Source organism: Zootoca vivipara, chromosome 15 (assembly GCF_965207765.1).
Source record: "Zootoca vivipara chromosome 15, rZooViv2.hap1.1, whole genome shotgun sequence".
Lineage (NCBI taxonomy): Eukaryota > Metazoa > Chordata > Lepidosauria > Squamata > Lacertidae > Zootoca > Zootoca vivipara.
This window is the reverse complement of record NC_142598.1, coordinates 15,354,091-15,377,214: the sequence shown is the minus strand read 5'-3', so window position 1 is coordinate 15,377,214 and position 23,124 is coordinate 15,354,091. Positions and strand designations below refer to the sequence as shown.

General features: G+C 46.3%; 1 protein-coding gene across 1 annotated transcript in view; it reads left to right on the top strand.

The window, feature by feature from the left end:
- Positions 1-23,124, top strand: part of TBX15 (T-box transcription factor 15) — a 110,231-nt gene that overhangs the window by 74,886 nt on the left and 12,221 nt on the right. The window contains exons 6-7 of the mRNA XM_035141024.3: positions 842-906; positions 17,141-17,238. Of these exons, the coding sequence (XP_034996915.3) occupies positions 842-906; positions 17,141-17,238 (163 nt within the window). The remainder of the gene's footprint in view (positions 1-841; positions 907-17,140; positions 17,239-23,124) is intronic.

The window sequence follows — 23,124 nt, the reverse complement described above, 5'->3', positions numbered from 1 at the left end:
GTACTTTGCTGCCTTCTTGATGCTGGAGCTCACTGTAGTTGAAAAATAATAATACAAAGATTTGAAAGAGATGGAATCTAGAAACACCAATTGCAGCTTTGAAGATAGAATGCGTTTCTGAGATTTGCTATTTTTATAGCAACATAACTGCACCTCCTAAAAGCCGACACAGCATTTCAGCACCAAGAGAAATGATAAAAGGAGCTGAGGGAAGGATAAATATGGTTAGGTGTGAGCAAATGCAGTCTTCATTTTAGCTATAGACCAGTGTTTCCCAAACTTGGGTCTCCAGCTGTTTTGGGACTACAGTTCCCATCACCACTGACCACTGGTCCTGCTAGCTAGGGATGATGGGAGTTGTAGTCCAAAAACAGCTGGAGACCCAAGTTTGGGGAAACACTGCTGTAGATGAAGGTGGCAGGGATGCCTAAAAGTCTCATAGAATAAGCGAGATGAGATTTTAGGAATAGCAAGGGGTGTTGATCAGGGATAGCTGATTTACAAGTTGAAGAAACAAATACACACACACACACACACGCACCACACACAATATACAATACAAGGTGTGTGTTTGTGTGTAATTTAATTTTGAGTAAAATGCAATGGAATGCAACCCAGAATTTACAGTGACATAGAACTGTTAATTTACCATTTATGGAAGCAATAATTCATTGTGCACATGCCCCTAACTCAACTGCAAACTGTTTATCTGGGGGACAGTGTGAAATGGCATCAAGCACCAATGAAAAGAAGAGTAATTGTGGAACGATCAAAGCTATGCAAAGTGTTAAGGAACGAAATGTTCTCCATAGAATCTAAGTTAATTTACATTCTGTTACAGATTACAAGATTAAAAATTGACCGGAATCCATTTGCAAAAGGGTTCAGGGATTCTGGAAGAAACAGGTAAGAGAGTCCCTTTAATCACCCCTGATTTCCTTTATTGTATCATCCTTCTCTGGCAAGGGTGCTGGAACAGGTCCCCCAGGCACAATGTGGTGCATTATGTAGTTAAAAGACCCTGGAATGAGCATCTGGGGCAGCAGATGGATTCATTTGCACCTTCAAACATTGCTGTGGTCAGTTTTATTTGTACCAGTCACATTTGCCCCCCCCTAAGACGTGGCTGATATCAAATCTAATGACACCATCTGCTTTGCTCTGCTTTTTTTACAATCAAGAAATATATAAATGTTATGAAATAAATAAATCTGCTGGTTGATTCCCCTCTCAGATCCTTGTTCATAGCCAATGCTATGTGCATGAATCGCTGGATCAGGTCATATGCTTTTGGTAGGGCAGTGTACAGAACAGATATAGGCTGTCGTGCTGCTTTAATTGCCCTGGTCTCAGTGGGTAATTCTGATCAGGTTGCCCAAGCTTGATAGCTCGAGTTCTTTACAACACTTTTTGAAACAGGCACTGCAAACAAGAATTGCAGAAAAGGTAATTGGTTCTAGTTTGCCTTCAATAGAGTCACTTCGTGCTATCCGAACTAGGAAGAGAGCAAAGCGAATTGTAGCAGATCCGTTGTATCCCAGTCATCATCTGTTTGATTTGATCTGGACATCGCCACAGGACTCTATACACAAAAACGGCTAGGCACAGGAACAGTTTTTTCCCTTGTGCCATCAAATTGTTAAATTCGTAGTTGTGTAGCATAAGAGGAGGCCAGTTATGGGTGGGGTTCCTTTGTTGTGTTATTGTATTGTGCAACAGTGTTTGTATAAAGTACGTTTATACAAGTACATTTATACAAGTAGGTTGGTACTTGGCCAATAAATAACAACATCAACAACAATTTCCTAGCCCAGTACTTGCTTTCCTCTTCACCGTGCTGTGCCATCCATCCCACTAGTGGGAGCAGAATGACTGCATTCCCGCTGCTTAGAATCTTGTAGGCCATGTTTCTGGTGCCGCTCTGCCCATTTCAAAAATGGCTGCGGCGGCAGAAGTCGCTTCTACGCATGTCCGGAAGTGCGTAGAAGCGACTTCTGGCGCTGTGGACATTTTGGAAATGGGCAGAGCGGCATCGGAAGTCGCTTCTACGCACTTCCGGACGTGCGTAGAAGCGACTTCTGGCGCAGTGGCCATTTTGGAAATGGGCAGAGCGGCACCAGAAGTTGCTTCTATGCATGTCCAGAAGTCGCATAGAAGCGACTTCCGGTGCCGCGCCGCTGCTGGTCCCGGATACAGCTCTCCTTGCCACCTTCTAGCAAGTAGCATAACTCAATATGAGAGGTGGCGTCAAGGAAAGTCATAGTCTGAAGGCCAAGGAAGGCCTCATCAGTTGGTTCTGGTGTACAATGATGATATCATGACTGATAGGCCTAGGAGTCCAATCTGAACTCAGTCTGGAGGTTGGATGACCTTCCCATGCACCTGGGAAATTAGTCATTTCTGACAATAATTTCTAGGATGGGCTGAAGGGATTTGTCCCTTCCCTGATGAAGCATGGTTCTCAGGAGGACTGATACATTCAATACCCTTGTTTGGGAAAAATTGGGAAGGGCCAAGGAAGTTTGTGTCAATAAATTAACTGCATCCAGCAGGTCTGAAGGTGCCTGTGAGTGATGAGAATGGTCCATGAGCATGTGGCTGGGTGGCTGAAGTCCAGCATATGAATGAGACATCCACAAGGTTTTGGCCTGGTGCGGTCGGACTTTTCCCCTCTTGAAAACTCTGGGAATCACAGAAACTTGTGGCTCATTAATATTAGGTATAGGGGAGGAAATTGCTACATGGTTGTGGCTGTGGAGAGCTCAGCGCAGCTTTCTGCTGACGTCAAACGGAACTGAAATCTTTAAGGTATTACACATTTAAGAGAGTTGCCCTGGGGAGGCTTATTGCAGGAAAGCCACACAAATAGTTGTGAGGGTTAATGAAGATCCTGCCAAGATTTTGTTGCAGTGTTCAGCCAACGAGATGCTGTAATTCTCGGAGGCATTCTGCAAAGAAATTGCACACCGAATGCACTTGGGTGGAGCGGCTAAAGGGAAAGGCAGAATAAAGCTGTCTGAAGAGATTTTCTATTGCACTACATACACATTAATTTTGTTCAACAGCCATCCCCTCACCTGGAGAATTAGGGAACTATAGTGGGGGGAGCATTATTATTATTATTATTATTATTATTATTATTATTATTATTTATATATCGCCCTATACCTAGAGGTCTCAGGGCGGTTCACAGAACAAAATCAAAATAGAAAACCACAAAACATATAATTAAACTAAAAACAACAACCCATTACCCCCTCCCCCCCAACCCCCCACATTTTAAAAAGAACATAGGATGTCAGTCAAATCAGCCAAGAGCATGGCAAGGCTCTCTAATACTACAGTTCCCAGGATTTTTGGAGGCAGTGGGAGAGCCATGACAGCTTAATTGCTATAAAATTGATATACATTTCAAGCGTAGATAACCCCACTGTGTACTTTGATTTACTCTGTCTTCTTTCGTTCGCCACAATTTTCAGCGTCATAGTTGTACAGAACCAGCAGGGGGCTCTGTGATTATTCTCAATTCACCCAGACCCCCCCCTACTATTATATGTTTCTCACCATCGCCATATAGGTGTGGGTGGGTGTATTTGGGTTGCCACCATAGCTGCCAAGTATCCCATATTCCCTGGGAAACCCCCTTTTTCCAGCTGTTCCCAGCCGAAAAAACGGATTTTTTTGTTCCCCCCCCCCGTTTATTCTGGCACGGCGACCATTTTGGAACTGGGCGGAGCATGCTCAGAAGCAACTTTTGATGCTGCTCTGCCCAGTTCCAAAATGGCTGCAGCGCGACTTCTGGTGCGACGGCCATTTTGGAACTGGGCACAGCAGCATCAAAAGTCACTTCTGAGCATGCTCCGCCCAGTTCCAAAATGGCGGCAGCGCTACTTCCGGTCTGCTACTTCCGGTCCGGTCCCTTATTTCTCGGGCTGGAACTTGGCAGGTATGGTTGCCACATATCCTTTCCCCCAGGAAACACCCTCTTTTTTCATGGGTATGTAAAAAGAGAGTCATCATAGTGATCCATAGTTAAAAGTAGAAGTCGGCAAATGTGTCCTCCTTTTTGCTCTTCAAAATATGGTAACCCTAGTATGTATGTGGGTACATGCATGTTCTCTCTCTCTCTCTCTCTCTCTCTCTCTCTCTCTCTCTCTCTCTCTCTCTCTCATTGTAATTATATATGTCCTTCCTTTCTGGATACAAATCCTCACAAGTAACATGAAACATACGTAAACAGAACACCAGTAAACATTATCAAACAAGTGATCAGAAATATTGTCGTGTGGACAGCAGAAAGGGATGTACAGTGGTGCCAATTGCACAGAAGGCATTGAAAATACAGGCGCCCCAAATTGCTTGTTCAAGTTCAAGTTCAAGTATTTCATTATGGTCACAGACCAGCATAAGCAAAACATCTAAATAAATAACATAACCGTATGAATCTAAGCGAATAATTATTAAATAAATGGGAGCAAGAACCAATCGTACTGTATCATGGCAGCGCAAAATCTGGCGACTGAATAGGTGACTTCTGGGCTCTCATCCTGTAATAATAGGGAGGATGTAATCATGAAATCATAGAGTTGGAAGGAACTGTGAGGGTCTTCTGGTCCAGTCCCCTGCAATGCAGGAATCTTTCGCCCAATTTGTGGCTCAAACCCTTGACCCTGGCATCTTGCTCTACTGAGTGAGCCATCTCAGTTCTATTAAAAATAATAATGTTTTTTTTTAAAAAAAATAAAAAACATAGCCACAAGTTAAGCTTCACAGTTCTAATTTCAATTAACTATCATTTGGAAAAGGTCCCTAAAGATTACTTGAGCCACTGCATTGCATCGTGAGAACCATCCTGATCTGGCCTATATGCGCCCCACACACTGTTCAGTGGGAGTAGGGGGAGGAGGAATGGGCATGTCAGTCACTTTCTCACTGCTTGTGGTTCCCAGTTTTCAACCTATGATTTGCAAAAGCATAGCAAAGCTTTGGATTCATAAAAACAAAAAAAAACAAAAACACAGTAACATAAATGCAGGCTGTTAACATATGACACCAGTCCTGAAAGACCTACATTGGCTCCCAGTACGTTTCTGAGCACAATTCAAAGTGTTGGTGCTGACCTTGAAAGCCCTAAACGGCCTCAACCCAGTATACCTAAAGGAGCATCTCCACCCACATCGTTCACTGAGGTCCAGTGCCAAGGGCCTTCTGGCGGTTCCCTCACTGCAAGAAGTGAGGTTATAGGGAAACAGGCAGAGGGCCTTTTAGGTAGTGGTGCCTGCCCCGTGGAACGCCCTCCCGTCAGATGTCAAGGAAATAAACAACTATCTGACTTTTAGAAGACATCTGAAGGCAACCGAGTCTTGAGAGTCCCATGGACTGCAAGAAGATCAAACCTATCCATTCTGAAGGAAATCAGCCCTGAGTGCTCACTGGAAGGACAGATCGTGAAGCTGAGGCTCCAATACTTTGGCCACCTCATGAGAAGAGAAGACTCCCTGGAAAAGACCCTGATGTTGGGAAAGATGGAGGGCACTAGAAGGGGACGACAGAGGACGAGATGGTTGGACAGTGTTCTCGAAGCTACGGACATGAGTTTGACCAAACTGCGGGAGGCAGTGGAAGACAGGAGTGCCTGGCGTGCTCTGGTCCATGGGGTCACGAAGAGTCGGACACGACTAAACGACTAAACAACAACAATAACAATGATAATAATAATTAAAGCAAGCAAGCTCGGAATCTGCGGATTGTGTCTCATCTGAGGGGGATCAACAGCTATCCTTCCCCAGTCTGGGGGTGCACCCATGACTTTTGCCTTCTGTTACAAACTTTCCTTTGTTTAAAACTCCACCAGGACTGAAAAACGAGTAGCATACAATCAAAAAGGATTACAATATTGGTATCCTCTTTCATCAAGCCTTTGCTTTTAGAAATTGTGTCTCTCCCCCACACTTTACACTGGGATAATTGAGGCCTTCTCTGGCCCACAGTGTCCAGGTTTTGTTTCTTTTTATTAGCTACTGCAGCATTCACACGGTGTAACGTTGCCATTAAAAGCATCGTTTGCTTTCCATTTATAAACATACAGGGCAGGCTCCAATACTGAGTCAGGCATGCCGATTCCCATTGGTGTCAACGGGCTTAAGTATGCTTAGCTGCACCCTGGATTAAAGCCATGGTTTTTATTTGCTCATAAATTCTACCAACCCTCAACCCTCCCCCCCCCTTCTCTGGGTAGAACCCTGCACAACCCTATAAAACCTGGCTGAATTAATTGGTGGCTTGGGAACACCAACAGAAATGTACTACGCCACAAAACAAACTTAGCCCAGTGTGGTACAGTATAGTGGTTAGCTGGGGTGCTCGACATAGCTGTCAAGTTTTTGCTTTTCTCGTGAGGAAGCCTATTCAGCATAAGGGAATTTCCCTTAAAAAAAGGGAGAACTTGACAGCTATGGTGCTTGACCTGGGCAAGAGGAGAGAGAGAGGGAGAGAGAACAGGAGAGAACCCGGGGTTCAAATTTCTCCTCTAGCATATTAAATTTTAAAAGATGATGCTGTTAAGGTGCTACACCCAATATGCCAGCAAGTTTGGAAAACTCAGCAATGGCCAGAGGATTGGAGAAGATCAGTCTACATCCCAATTCCAAAGAAGGGCAGTGCTAAAGAATGCTCCAACTACCGCACAATTGCGCTCATTTCACACGCTAGCAAGGTTATGCTTAAAATTCTACAAGGCAGGCTTAGGCAGTATGTGGACCGAGAACTCCCAGAAGTGCAAGCTGGATTTCGAAAGGGCAGAGGAACCAGAGACCAAATAGCAAACATGCGCTGGATTATGGAGAAAGCTAGAGAGTTCCAGAAAAACGTCTACTTCTGCTTCATTGACTATGCAAAAGCCTTTGACTGTGTCGACCACAGCAAACTATGGCAAGTTCTTAAAGAAATGGGAGTGCCTGATCACCTCATCTGTCTCCTGAGAAATCTCTATGTGGGACAAGAAGCTACAGTTAGAACTGGATATGGAACAACTGAGTGGTTCAAAATTGGGAAAGGAGTACGACAAGGTTGTATATTGTCTCCCTGCTTATTTAACTTATATGCAGAATTCATCATGCGAAAGGCTGGACTAGATGAATCCCAAGCCGGAATTAAGATTGCCGGAAGAAATATCAACAACCTCAGATATGCAGATGACACAACCTTGATGGCAGAAAGCGAGGAGGAATTAAAGAACCTTTTAATGAGGGTGAAAGAGGAGAGCGCAAAATATGGTCTGAAGCTGAACATCAAAAAAACCAAGATCATGGCCACTGGTCCCATCACCTCCTGGCAAATAGAAGGGGAAGAAATGGAGGCAGTGAGAGATTTCACCTTCTTGGGCTCCTTGATCACTGCAGATGGTGACAGCAGTCACGAAATTAAAAGACGCCTGCTTCTTGGGAGAAAAGCAATGACAAACCTAGACAGCATCTTAAAAAGCAGAGACATCACCTTGCCGACAAAGGTCCGTATAGTTAAAGCTATGGTTTTCCCAGTAGTGATGTATGGAAGTGAGAGCTGGACCATAAAGAAGGCTGATCGCCGAAGAATTGATGCTTTTGAATTGTGGTGCTGGAGGAGACTCTTGAGAGTCCCATGGACTGCAAGAAGATCAAACCTATCCATTCTTAAGGAAATCAGCCCTGAGTGCTCCCTGGAAGGACAGATCGTGAAGCTGAGGCTCCAATACTTTGGCCACCTCATGAGAAGAGAAGAATCCTTGGAAAAGACCCTGATGTTGGGAAAGATTGAGGGCACTAGGAGAAGGGGACGTCAGAGGACAAGATGGTTGGACAGTGTTCTCGAGGCTACGAACATGAGTTTGACCAAACTGAGGGAGGCAGTGCAAGACGGGAGTGCCTGGCGTGCTGTGGTCCATGGGGTCACGAAGAGTCGGACACGACTAAACGACTAAACAACAAGAAGCATATTAAATCCAGCCAAGCTGTGGTATTATCCCTACTAGATATCCCTACTTGAGATAATGCCACAGCTAGGCTGGATTTAATATGCTAGAGGAGAAATTTGAACCCCGGGTTCTCGTTAAATGAGTTGCTACAAAATAATGAGGCACTAGGTAGCCAGTGTGAACTACAGTCTACAGTTGGTGAGTAATCAGCATGGCACAAGCAAAGTAAGGAAATAATTCTACAAAATGCATTCAATGTGCCTTGAATATTTCTTACCATCATCATCATCACCACCGCCACCATCATCAGTGTTTTTTTTCCTGGGGGTACGCAGGGGTACGCATACCCCTAAACATTTTGTGAATCTAAGTTTGGCCTCATTGAGGGGCAGTATTTAAATATGAGTAGGAAAATGAGAGTACCCCTAAACATTTTTTAAAGAAAAAAAAGCACTGATAACAATAATAACAATGTTTGGAAAGATGGAAGGCACAAGGAGAAGGGGACGATAGAGGACGAGATGGTTGGACAGTGTTCTCGAAGCTACGAACATGAGTCTGACCAAACTGTGGGAGGCAGGAGTGCCTGGCGTGCTCTGGTTCATGGGGTCACGAAGAGTCGGACACGACTAAACGACTAAACAACAACAATAATAAATTCCCCCTTTTTTGCCTGCCTCTTAAGAAACAGAAATGGTGTTTGTTTTTGTTCTGGGGATTTTTATGCCACTCCGATGCATTTTGTTTAATGTCTGTAGAGAGATGAATGTGAAGACCAGAAGACATAAGGCTATGAATCCTTACAGAGAGTTGTCATCCATCTATCTGGTTTTAAAATACAGTTTGGAGGGTGCTCTTTTCCAGCCCCTTCCCTAACGATAGTCATCTTCACCTCCCCACTCCTGCTCAGCTCCCCTAATTTGCTCCACCTCGCTGTTGCCTCTGCTGCCATTCCCTCATTAGGGATTGTTGTTGTTGTTTAGTCGTTTAGTCGTGTCCGACTCTTCGTGACCCCATGGACCAGAGCACGCCATCTTGCAAATAAAAGCAGAAAAATATTACACCAGCTTACTTTTCTGTATAAGTGCTTAAAAATATAGCAGTTCTCTATCCTTGACTTGCTTCTGTGAGAACCAACCCATAGCTTAAGCGGAATACTGGATATTGTGATTATTCAAATGGTATTGAAAGTGTTAAGCTGAAAGGGACAAAGTGTATTTGTGTTTTACCAAATTGTATTCTTAATTTCATATAAAATCATTTGGAAAACACTCTATGACATATGTCAAAACAAAACAAAAAGCAAATCCTCCCCAACTTTCGCAACAAATCTTTGACAGATTGCTCTCATGGCCACTTTGCCTTGGAGAGATGCTACTTTCCACCAGAGAAGGCTTGACATTTTCAAATAAGAAACAAAACTGTTATGTACTGAGCTGAATCCTAGAACAATAGGATTCAGAAACAGCGGGAGCTACCCAATCCAACTCCAGGTGGAAGTGAATCCGCAACCTGATTGGCCTGCTGGAGCAGCCAATCAGGCGGCTGGCAGAAGTGAATCTGCTACCTGATTGGCCTGTAGGAGCAGCCAATCAGGCTGCAGGCAGAAGTCAATCCACAATATAATTGGCCCACAGGGGTAGCCCTGAAGTAGCCAATCACGCAAGGCCCATTGTGTAAATAATGTATATAAGCAGATGGTTTTGGGAAAAGAGCCATTCTTCTTCTCCTCTTCTCCTTGATGACTATGAGCTGAATAAAGAGCATGAAATTCACTCTCGACTCCGAGTACATTTCACTGGCGACGAGGGTGGGATCCTGCTGAGCTGACCGCCACCACGCACTGCACCGCAGCACCGCCACCTGCTGCACCGCTGCATCGCACCGTGCATCCAGGCTTCAGCTCCAGGACCCAAGGAACCCAGAATGGCAACCGACAGCAGCTTCTCGCCATTCAAACCAGCATCAGGAGACTGGGAAGGGTACGCCGCCCGTTTCAACTTCCTCCTGCAAGCGAAAGAAGTCACCAACGATGCCATGAAGAGGGCGACATTCTTCAGCGTCTGTGGAGAGGAGACGTTTGAAATCGCCCGGGCTCTCCTTGCACCTAGAGATGTCGCTACCGTCTCTTACAAAACAATAATGGAACGGCTGAAGGAGCACTTCTCACCACAGCCCTCGGTGGTAGCTTGCCGAAATGCCTTCTACGCAAAGCGGCAAGCCCCGGGGGAAACCATAACTGGGTTTGTGACCTCCCTCCGCCAAGCCGCCCTGCTTTGCAACTTCTCAGAGTTGGAGAACATGCTTCGTGACCGCCTCGTCGGTGGCCTGAGGGACGAGATGTTGCAACGACGCCTCTACGCCAAAAAAGACCTCACGTTCCAGATTGCTCTGGAGGAAGCCCTGGCAACCGAAGCCGCCGAGAGGTCAACGCAAGAGGCACGACCGGCCCCGCCATCCCAACCGAGGGTCTACCACGAAGACCTCACCGACGAATCCGAATCTGACAGGGAGGAAGTACACCGAGTACAGCGGCGCACTCAAGCAGCACACACACCACAGCAGCCTCGACGAGAAGGAGGGAACTGTGCAAGCTGCGGGGAGAACCACAAGAGGAGGACCTGTCGTTTCCGCAACGCAGAGTGCAGGCAGTGCAGAAAATTGGGACACATCGCCCGGGTGTGTCGGGCTCGACTCACCCGTCGACAAGCATCAGATGACCGACCCAGGAGCCCCAGGTCACACGGCACCATGCACCAAGGCAACTCGACGGAGATCACAGACTACCAGGTATTCCAGTTGCCCCATCCCAGCACAGAGAAAATTTATATAGAGGTACAGATAGAGGGAGCCCCATGCCGCATGGAGCTGGACACGGGTTCAACTCTATCCATAATCTCGGCCCGAACATTAAGGGAACTGTGCCCTAATGGGGGTCCCAAACTAAGGCCGGCCCCATTCACCCTCCGGGACTTCCAGAAACGTAAGGTCCCTACAATGGGGGTGGGGACCTTCAGGGTGCAATATCGAGGGCGAAAGCAACAATTGGACTTGCTGGTAGTTAAGGGCCCCTACGTTAGCTTACTGGGACTGGCATGGTTTGGACCTCTGGGGCTAGCCGTTACCGGGGTGAACCGCACTAGCTTACAAGTGGACGTGGACGCCATATGCAAAGAGTTTCCAGGGGTTTTCGATGGGGCATTGGGACGATATACAGGACCCCCCATTGCCCTACAGCTAGACCCCGCGGTACGACCCATCAGGCACAAGGCCCGCCGGGTCCCGTTCGCCCTGAAACCCCGCATAGACGAGGAATTGGACCGACTCGTGGAGCAAGGAGTGCTGGAGCCGGTGCCCAACGCCCCCTGGGAAACTCCAATTGTCACACCCGTCAAGCCTAACGGTTCGGTCCGCATCTGTGCAGACTACAAATGCACCATAAACAAGGCTCTCACGGCCCATGCATACCCAGTGCCAGTGGTCAGCCATGTCCTCGCCACCCTGGCTGGGTCAAAAATCTTTGGCAAACTGGACTTGGCCCAAGCGTATCAACAGTTGCCTGTGGACGAAGCCACAGCAGAGGCTCAGACGATTGTGACGCACAGAGGGGCATTCAGAGTAAAGCGGCTGCAATTTGGCGTTAGCGTGGCACCAGGCATATTCCAGAATCTAATGGACTCTCTCCTTAAAGGGATTCCTGGCGTCACCCCCTTCTTCGATGATGTACTGATCGCCGGGCCCACACCAGAGGAATTTGAGGACCGCCTCCGCTCCGTCCTGCACCGTTTCCAGACGGCGGGCCTCAAGGTGAAGCGGGAAAAGTGTTTACTGGGAGTGCCGCAGGTGGACTTTCTGGGATTTAAGGTGGACGCAGAAGGGGTCCATCCAACCGGTGACAAGGTACGGGCCATTTGTGAGGCCCCAGCGCCCAAGAGCAAGCCCGAACTTCAGTCATTCTTGGGACTATTGAACTTTTACCATGCCTTTCTTCCGCATAAGGCAGCGGTAGCGGAGCCCCTACACAGACTCCTAGATAAAAGGGCCCCTTGGGTGTGGGGCCAGCGACAAAGGGCCGCATTCCAGGCAGTCAAGGACTTGCTCGTCTCGAACTCGGTCTTGGCACACTTCGACGAGAGGCTGCCAGTGGTGCTGGCATGCGACGCCTCTCCCTATGGCATCGGCGCTGTCCTGGGACACCAACTCCCGGATGGAAGAGAGGTGCCGGTGGCATACTTCTCCCAGACGCTTGCTGCAGCCGAACGAAACTACTCACAGATTGACAAGGAGGGTCTGGCAATCGTGAAGGGCGTAAAAAAATTCCATGATTTCTTGTACGGGCGGCCCTTTACCATAGTGACTGACCACAAGCCGTTGCTTGGCCTGTTTGCCCCCGAGAAGCAGACCCCCCAAGTGTTGTCTCCACGTGTCCTCAGGTGGTCAATTTTCCTTGCCGGCTACCAGTATGCACTAATCCACCGCCCTGGGAAGGCGATGGGCCACGCAGACGCCCTCAGCAGGCTACCACTACCAGAAACAGGCCCCGACCCAGCGCCTGCGCAAGAGGTTATGACCCTGGAGCTGCTTCCCGACCGACCCATTCAGGCACAAGAAGTTGCGCACCATTCCACAAAAGATAGTGTCATCTCCCGGGTCCTGGACTGGGTGTGGCGAGGATGGCCCAGCAGCAGCCCCGGGCCAGAATTCGCTGGCTACACAAACCGCAAACATGAACTGTCGGCCCACAAGGGGTGCCTGTTATGGGGAAGCAGGGTTGTTGTTCCCCAGCCCCTCCGCAAAAGGGTCCTCACAGCCCTACACGAGACACACCCAGGGGTAGTGAGGATGAAGGCCCTTGCCAGGAGTTATGTGTGGTGGCCGGGGATTGACAGAGAGATAGAGGCCTGGGTCCAACACTGCCAGACCTGCCAAGAATCCCGCCCGGATCCCCCAAGGGCCCCAGTCCAGCCCTGGGAGTCCGCCCGACATCCATGGTCACGCTTGCACGTGGACTTCGCTGGCCCCTTCCAGGGAAAAACATTCTTCATAGTGGTGGATTCCTACACCAAATGGCTGGAGGTCGCACTGGTACCGTCCACTTCTACGGCGGCAGCCATCCGGGTACTACGTAAGCTTTTTGCAACCCACGGGCTCCCTGACACCCTCGTCTCGGACAATGGAACCGCATTCACGTCAGAGGAGTTCCAGACCTTCACAGCGCAGAACGCCATCCGCCACATCCGCTCAGCACCATTCCACCCTGCCACCAATGGCCAAGCGGAGCGCATGGTGCGGACCACCAAGGACAGCCTCCGCCGCATGACACAAGGGGACTGGGAATACCGCCTTGCCGCATTTCTTCTAGCACAGCACAGCACCCCAAGCACAACGACGGGCCGGAGCCCAGCTGAACTACTAATGGGCCGGCGCCTTGCAACTAGACTGGACCGACTTCACCCCGACAGAGCTCAGGATGAGGTAGTGGTGGGGAAAGGCAGGAACCCCCGGACATTTGTGGCCCAGGACGCAGTGTACGCAAAGAATTTTGGGGCAGGCCCAGCATGGGTACCCGCCACAGTCACCAAGGTGACCGGTCCCGTGTCGTACGAGGTACTAACGGAAGGGGGGCAATGTTGGCGCCGCCACTGCGACCAGCTACGGCGACGATTCCCAGGAGGAACCCGGGAGGAGAGCGGGACAGAGGGGTCCCAAGGGGACAGCAGGGCAGTGAGGCCTGTAGAGCGAGAGGGGTGGGCAGGGGAAGCAGAAGCAGTAGGCACAGAGGGGCGCCCCGAGGCTGGAAGGACACCGGAACCAGAGCCACAACCTAGTGGTTCAGTGGCGCCAGACCAGACAGCCCCGGCACAGCCAGCAGCCTCGGAACACGAGCCAGAACCAGAACCCCTGACCAAGGAACACCCCAGGCCACAACGCACACGGAGGCGGCCAGCAGACCTTGGGGACTACGAATGCAACTTCCCGGGCAGGACTGGAACTTAGAGGGGAGGGGTGTTATGTACTGAGCTGAATCCTAGAACAATAGGATTCAGAAACAGCGGGAGCTACCCAATCCAACTCCAGGTGGAAGTGAATCCGCAACCTGATTGGCCTGCTGGAGCAGCCAATCAGGCGGCTGGCAGAAGTGAATCTGCTACCTGATTGGCCTGTAGGAGCAGCCAATCAGGCTGCAGGCAGAAGTCAATCCACAATATAATTGGCCCACAGGGGTAGCCCTGAAGTAGCCAATCACGCAAGGCCCATTGTGTAAATAATGTATATAAGCAGATGGTTTTGGGAAAAGAGCCATTCTTCTTCTCCTCTTCTCCTTGATGACTATGAGCTGAATAAAGAGCATGAAATTCACTCTCGACTCCGAGTACATTTCAAAAACCTTTAGATATGTAGTTGCTTTCGGACAACTGAGATTGGCGGCGTATCCTGGGGGTGGGGAAAGCTTTTCAGATCAGCTAGGTGGGGTGGAAAATGTAGCAAGATATTCCAGATGCCAAGGAATGGGCTTCTTGCAAGAACACTCAGAAGACAGCAAAAATACTGTATGCTAGCAGATGCGGTGGGAGGAGGCTGGCCATATGGAAAGAGTTACTGAAACAAAGAGATATGTGGAACATCTTTTCCCTTTTTGGGGAAACAATGGGGTCATTTAATATATTACCTATTAATAAAATGTAATGGCACTAAAAAAAAACCCTAAAACCCCAAAAGAAAATCAAACAAGAGACAGTAAATTCTGAAGACCTATTAAAGAGGCTAGGTTTTTAAAAATGAAATGGAGCCTATACAGTTTCCCTCTTTCTCCTTCCAGCCCATCATTAATGACAGAAAGAAAAACGAGAGTTTGTGATTGAACAGACAACATCAGTCCACAATAGGACTGGGGGGAAGGGCAGAGAATAGGAATCCTGAGCTGACAGGCAGGCAGTCTGCTTGGACCAGGTCGTGCATAAGAGCTTCAGTCTTGGATAGGAATTCAAATCTGCAACCATTTCATCAAAGTCGGATATCATCTTGTGAAACTCGTTCTCCATGCAGTAGCAGCCCATTTGGCAAGGTAGAGCCATGGAGCCATCTTCCTGAGACCGGTGCCCCTGGAGCTTGCCAAGGGCTGGGCTGGGTGGGGGCACCCAATTGGTTCTGCTGGTGCACAATTCAAAGTGTTGGTGCTGACCTTTAAAGCCCTAAACGGCCTCGGTCCTGTATACCGAGGAGTGTCTCCACCCCCACCGTTCAGCCTGGACACTGAGGTCCAGCGCCGAGGACCTTCTGGTGGTTCCCTCACTGCGAGAAGCAAAGCTACAGGGAACCAGGCAGAGGGCCTTCTCGGTAGTGGCACCCGCCCTGTGGAACGGGTCAGAGGTCAGAGAGATAAACAACTACCTGACATTTAGAAAATACCTAAAGGCAGCCCTGTTTAGGGAAGTTTTTGGTCTGTGATATTTTAAGGTATTTTGATGTGTGTTGGAAGCCGCCCAGAGTGGCGGGGGAGACCCGGCCAGATGGGTGGGGTATAAATAATAAATAATAAATTATTATTATTATTATTATTATTATTATTATTATTATTATTATTATTATTATCATTATTATCTACTTAGCCCCAAACTTGCCCCTGCCCTGCTCCATCCCACCACAAGGTCCACTATTGCTTGAGAGTAACAGAGGTCCATGAATACCTGAGGTTAACTTTAAAGTACCCTTGGTGGTAGGGTCTGAAGTGAGTTGTCAAAAAGAGGAGCATTGCTGGATCAGGCCAGTGGCCCATCTAGTCCAGCATCCTGTGCCCACAGTGGCCAACCAGATGCTCACAAATAGGTTTTGAGCACAACTGAAAATCCCTTTCTGGAATTTCCAGAAAGATGACTGTCTTCAGCAGAGGAGAAGTTTCAGTCAAACATTCCCTGACCTTGTGCTCTTGTCCAAATGTTTTCTTGGACCACATTATATCTGTATGCTTATTCCCTTGCCATAGTTAAGGTTTGGAAATCTGAAGTAAGCCCTTGCCCTGGATCTGAAGCAAAGTGGAGCTTGTTTTAAGTGAAGAGGCCCTTTATCCAAAGGAGGTTCTTAATATACACTATTTCTGGTTTTCAGATGTGTGAAGCAGCTCTCTTTAAAGTTTCTTTCTGGACTGTGTTAGTGTTAACCATGCAAGTTCACATTATTGTGTCAACTTGAGCCTTGTGCGACTCCTGTGGCCTTCACGTTAACCAGAAAGGTTTGGGTTTTTTTTGTGGTGCTATAGCCTGTGTTGTTCTGAGAAGGCAAGGTGGAAACATCTTCTGTTCTTACACTCAGCAGCTTAGCAGCTAATAAACACTGTACAGCAACTTCTCGTCTCTTAAACTTGCTATTGCAATACAGAGTTTTGCCAGGCGCTATATATTTTAAACATCCACACTTCCGGGGTGACTTTGGAAAGTCAACTGAGCGATGGCATGCATGTTCAGGAAACCTTTTTAGCTGCAGCAACACAAGCCAACACAAGCTCCCTTAAGAGTCTCGAGGGACCCGAGGGCTGCAGAAATTGAACATGAGCAGGTTCTCAAATTTAATGAGCCACAAGAAAGCAGGCTAGCGATAGGAAATAAAACAAAAGAGGGATGAGCGAGTAATGGAGGAAGGTTAACTGGTCTCCCCTGATTCCTCCTCACTTTTCTTGCTGTTTCTTTCCCCAGTCCTCCTTTAGCTTTGTGGTCAATAATGAAGGCTGTTAAGCCAACTCTGAGTTTGAACTCCAGCTCTGCTACAGGTCTTGAATGTGGCCTCTGGCTCATCACCTTCGGCATCACTTTCTGCATGTGCTGCTTCATTTTTATTTATTCATATCCCTTCCAGAGGTTTTCCCTGTTCAGAGTCTGAGGCACAGCTTGGAAAGATCAGTTTTTCTGATCAAAGAGGCAGTGCCAAATGAATCACTAAAGCCGCTTCTCACAAAGGAGTGGATGATTTAGAAGCCAACAAGAAAATATGAAGGGGAAAACCTGTATCATTAAAAACGTGGGTGATTTTTATTTTTAAAAGCACAGGTGTGCACAACATAGCAATTCAGAAAGTTGCTGTTGACAGAGAGAACAATAAAGCTGAAATAATCTCATTTATTAAAGTGGCTATACCTACTCACTGACATTTCTCTCTCTCTCTGTCTCTCTCTCTCTCCCTGTTTTCATTTCACAGAACTGGCCTGGAGGCCATTATGGAAACATATGCATTCTGGAGGCCTCCCGTGCGCACGCTCACCTTTGAAGATTTCACCACCATGCAAAAACAGCAAGGTGAGCCATTTTTTAATGGGCACCAGAATGGTGGCCATGAAGCAACTGCAGAGCCGCTCTAATGGGCATATGGTATCCAGCTGAATCCCTGATAGTCCTGTGACTCTTGACAGCCGTGCAGAGATATAAACCAGAAAAAGTTCAGCTACTTGTTTCAGAAACAGGGGAGGTTTCGTCACAGGGGCACTTTATAGCCATCCCAAAGCCCTCTGTATGGCTAGTTCATATTCGGGCTAACACCCCTACTGTATGGGAGAGAGCGGCACATGTGCTTTTCGTTTGGAATATCCCAAGCTGAAGCTCCCATTTAAGCAAGATTTCAGGCAAAAGGCCTAGGAAAGGCCTCTTTGCCTGAAAACTCGGGAGAATTGCAGCTGGTTGGAGTAGGGCAGGGCTGGGGGAACCTGGGGCCCTCCAGGTGTTGTTGGACCCCAACAACACTTTGTTGTGGGTGTCCATCTGTCTCTCGAGACAATGGAGTGCTCCTCAAAGGGTGAAGACAAATTGAAGTGGCCTCCCCAGGGCGCAAGCCTGGGCTGTGTGTATGGAGGTCCTGGGCTTCCCAGGTGACAAGACCTCCCTCTTGGCCTCACTGATGTGGTCCAAAGGAAAGCAGAGCAATATGTTTGGCACCAGCTTGGCTGCAGGAGTTGCTGGAAGGAGGTGTACAAGGTGCCTTCCAGCTGTCCTAAGGACTTCACTCCGGATTTGTGTAGGGTTTGCTCCTTAGCTTTTTCTTCTCCTGAAGATATTCCACAAGGTAGCAGAGGTTCAGGGTCCTTTTTCTAAATGGGCTACCTTCCCAGGTTGACGAGCCCCATCTGCCCCCCATTTCCCTCTACAGCAGGTGCAGAAACTGCCTTCTTGACCACTATTAGTCTCATCTGCTCAATCTGCAAGAGCCTGTCTTCGCATACAGGGGAAGTTCTTAAGTCACCGAGGGGTTGAACCCCATTGGCTATCCTCACCTGGTTTATCCGGCCAGTCAAAGCCATTTCCCGGGCATAGCTGTCAAGTTCTCCCTTTTTTTTAAAAAAAGGGAAATTCCCTTATGCTGAATAGGCTTCCCCATGAGAAAAGGGAAAACTTGACAGCTATGTTCCCGGGGTGTGGCCCCTGTCAAATGCGGACAGCTTTTGTGAGTGTAGGGTAGAGACCTAAGGTGGGCAAGCTACCCCAGAAGGAGCATGATGTGTCCGCCATCAGATACTACCCCTCCCCTAGCACCCCATACATGGGAGTTGTAGCTTGACAATATCTGGAGGGCCATAGGTTTCCCATCCCTGGAACAGACAATGCTAGGCTGCAGGAACCCATGGGCTGAATCAATATAAGGTTTCTTCCTGATAGAGAAAGAGGATGTCTACTTAAATGAACTTACAATGAAAGATGCCTGGTCAATGTAATGGTGGTGGTAGGAACATAAGTGCATTTTCAATTCAGCATTGGGTTTTCTTGTATGTGGCTGACTTCTTGCTCTCTTCCGCCTTCCTTATTCCTTCCCTTGTTCATCTGCCAGTTGAGGCGAAGCTCCTTGTTTGTAAGTTTACTGTTCCTGCTTCCCTGCTGTTTTTTTCCATCTCCTTGTCACTGCCAAGGAACATGGAGCACCGATAGATGATCCCGGCCTTTAGCAAAGGCCAGGGCTGAAATAAACCTTTGCTGTTATTTGTTCCTGGGGAAAGTGGCAACATTTCCAGTGTGTTTGTCACAATATCCCCACTGTGGCTGGCATTCTTCCAGGCAACTATGCCCAAGGGTGGTCTTTTGAGTGATCACCATGAGGTTCTGCCCCAGAGCCAAGGATTGCCTCCTGGGTTGTGACCAAGAAAGCAAGGAGGAGCTATGCTGTTTTGCTGCCTTCCCTTGTCAATAAATATAAGGCATATTTATGCCATAAACTTCCATCAGATCCATGCCAGCCCAATGATCATGGTTTCCCTTGAAGAATCCTAGAAATGGCAGTTTGATGTAGGTGTTAAGAGTTCTCCAGAAGAGAGCCATGGCTCCTTGTATGGAACTAGACCTCTCAGAGTTTCTTTCAATAAAATTTTATGCCCTGCCTTTCTGCCTTGTAGGGCAGCTCACAATCACACAAAAGCCGTTAGCAAAAAACAAAATGAAAGATAAGACCAATTGAAACAAATAAGCAGCATAAATATCAGCAACCAAGGTGGCAGAAAACCTAAGGGGAACCATGCTTTAAAAAAACCACTCTCTTGTGCTAAATTTCATTGGAAGACTTTACTGGGAGAGAGGGAATGGCTCTTTAAACCAGTTGGAGCTCCCTGCCTATTGATACCTTCACTGTACATGTTTCTGGCACTTGCTAAAAACATTATTGTTTAGGCAAGCCTACCCTAGTGCTTAAAAAGTTGAGGTAGTTTTAATATCTTTAAGTATTTTTTTAAAAAACTTTTGTGTGTGTTTTTTAAAAAAATGTATTTATTAAAGATTTTCTCAAACAACAAAACATACAAAAATACAAAACACACAAAGAAAAGTACAAAGCATAAAAAAGAAAAAACAAGAATACAAAAAGAATACAAAAAGAAAAAATACATAAATGCAAAAACAAAAATTCTAACTATAACCCTTATTTCCAATCTATTGACTTCCTCATTCCACCTCCTTCTGCGATTCTTTACATATCCTCCGTAGCAAACTCTAAATCTTATATAAATACTAATTGTTACTTTAACTATACCTTAATTCTTTAATCTTTTATATCTTATCCTTTTATATTCTATCTAGATCTTACTTCTTAATTTAATTGTCCTTAACTTCTATCAATACTTATTTCACACCATTGTATTATCTACAACCTCTATTTTATCTCCCTCACTTCCACTAATTCTAATCCATTATACGTTTATTCTTTAAATAAATTTTAAATTTCTTCCAATCTTCTTCCACTGCTACTTCACTCCGATCCCGGAGTCTCCCGGTCAGCTCAGACAGTTCCATAAATTCTATCAACTTCTTCTGCCATTCGTCCAATGTTGGTAATTCTTCATTTTTCCAATTCTTTGCCAGTAGAATTCTTGCAGCTGTTGTGGCATACAAAAAGAAAGTAACATCCTTCCTAGGTATTTCATCTCCCGTTATCCCAAGTAAGAAGGCCTCTGGTTTTTTAACAAAGGTGTTTTTCAACACTTTTTAAAATTCATTATAAATCTTTTCCCAGAAGTCTCTCACTTGGGGGCACATCCATCCAACTTTTGTGTGTTTTAAAGTACTTTTGTAAATTGTTCTTGATTTTCTTGTGTTGTCTTTTTGTAAACTGCTTTGAATTATTATTATTATTTTAAAAAACAATTAAGCGGTATATAAATCTTATGAAATAAATAAGTAAAATAGCTAGTCCCCCACTTCATCCATAGTGCTTGAACTATGAGGGTTGGGTGGGCAGAGGGGACCACTGCATTTTGTGAACTCTTCTTAGCTCCTGTGTTCAAAGGCTATTGGGGGATGAGGGTGATTCATGTTTTGGATAAAATTGGGAGGAGTCAGCAAGTGCTTCTGAGGCTTATTAAGTCCCATGGCCCCCACTGTTCTGATATAATTTAACTACTACTTCCTCAATCCAAAGTTTAATTAAAATGTATGAGAAGGAAACTTCTGTATCATTCTGTTTTCTCAGATGTGTGACCTATCCAATGCTTCCCCCCCCTAAAAAAATGTTTAGGGGTACTCTCATTTTGACTCAAGAAAAATCTCCATTTTATAGTTCAAATCAGGAAAAATAAATACAGTAAGTGGACAAAAGTGCAAAGATTCACAAAATGTTTAGGGGTATGCATCCCCCCAGGAAAAAAAGCACTGCACCTATCCAATTTTCAGAGGTATTTCCTGGATGCTGCTGAAAATCCTCTCTCACCCAGTCCAAGGCTCTTTCAAGAATTTAACACCAACCCCAAAAACATAAATGCAAAAACAAAAATTCTAACTATAACCCTTATTTCCAATCTATTGACTTCCTCATTCCACCTCCTTCTGCGATTCTTTACATATCCTCCGTAGCAAACTCTAAATCTTATATAAATACTAATTGTTACTTTAACTATACCTTAATTCTTTAATCTTTTATATCTTATCCTTTTATATTCTATCTAGATCTTACTTCTTAATTTAATTGTCCTTAACTTCTATCAATACTTATTTCACACCATTGTATTATCTACAACCTCTATTTTATCTCCCTCACTTCCACTAATTCTAATCCATTATACGTTTATTCTTTAAATAAATTTTTGTGTTGTCTTTTTGTAAACTGCTTTGAATTATTATTATTATTTTAAAAAACAATTAAGCGGTATATAAATCTTATGAAATAAATAAGTAAAATAGCTACTCCCCCACTTCATCCATAGTGCTTGAACTATGAGGGTTGGGTGGGCAGAGGGGACCACTGCATTTTGTGAACTCTTCTTAGCTCCTGTGTTCAAAGGCTATTGGGGGATGAGGGTGATTCATGATTTGGATAAAATTGGGAGGAGTCAGCAAGTGCTTCTGAGGCTTATTAAGTCCCATGGCCCCCACTGTTCTGATATAATTTAACTACTACTTCCTCAATCCAAAGTTTAATTAAAATGTATGAGAAGGAAACTTCTGTATCATTCTGTTTTCTCAGATGTGTGACCTATCCAATGCTTCCCCCCCCCCTAAAAAAATGTTTAGGGGTACTCTCATTTTGACTCAAGAAAAATCTCCATTTTATAGTTCAAATCAGGAAAAATAAATACAGTAAGTGGACAAAAGTGCAAAGATTCACAAAATGTTTAGGGGTATGCATCCCCCCAGGAAAAAAAACACTGCACCTATCCAATTTTCAGAGGTACTTCCTGGGTGCTGCTGAAAATCCTCTCTCACCCAGTCCAAGGCTCTTTCAAGAATTTAACACCAACCCCAAAAACATACAATCTCTTTTGCTAGTTACAAGTAGGTAGCCGTGTTGATCTGACGTAATCAAAACAAAATAAAAAAATTCCTTCCAGTAGCACCTTAGAGAAACAACTAAGTTTGTCATTGGTATGAGCTTTCGTATGTATCTGAAGAAGTGTGCATGCACACGAAAGCTCATACCAATGACAAATTTAGTTGGTCTCTAAGGTGCTACTGGAAGGAATTTTTTTATTTTGTTTCCATCTCTGTTGCTGATTATCTTCCTTTAATGTTACATACAAAGACCTCAGGGACCATGGATTTTAGTGATTTGCCCCCTAGGAGTGGAATATCTGTTACGGCATGTTCTGTTTGATTGATGTCCTTGGTCAAAACATTGTAAGTAAATAGTACTTTTTACGACTTACATGTGTGGCCAGGCTAATAGCAGTTTTTTTTTTCTGGAGGGGTGGTGGTGTCAATACAGAACTTTATAATGCAGGGGCATAGGAAGATAGGGGCGGTGGGGGCGGTGCGCCCCGAGTGACACGATCCCAGGGGCACCATCGCCGCTGCCCGCACCGCCCCAAAACGTGCGCCATGTCACCATAGCTGCCAAGTTCCGGCCTGGGAAATAAGGGACTGGACCGGAAGTAGCAGACCGGAAGTAGCGCTGCCGCCATTTTGGAACTTGGCGGAGCATGCTCAGAAGCTACTTTTGATGCTGCTCTCCCCAGTTCCAAAATGGCCGCCGCACCAGAAGTCGCGCTGCAGCCATTTTGGAACTGGGCAAAGCAGCATCAAAACTCGCTTCTGAGCATGCTCCGCCCAGTTCCAAAATGGCCTCCGCGCCAGAATAAACCAGGAAAAAACAAAAAAAATCCGTTTTTTCGGCTGGGAACAGCCGGAAAAACAGGGGTTTCCCGGGGAATACGGGAGACTTGGCAGCTATGCGTCACTGCGCACGGCGCGCCCTGCCCCCAAAATGCGTGTCACGTCACT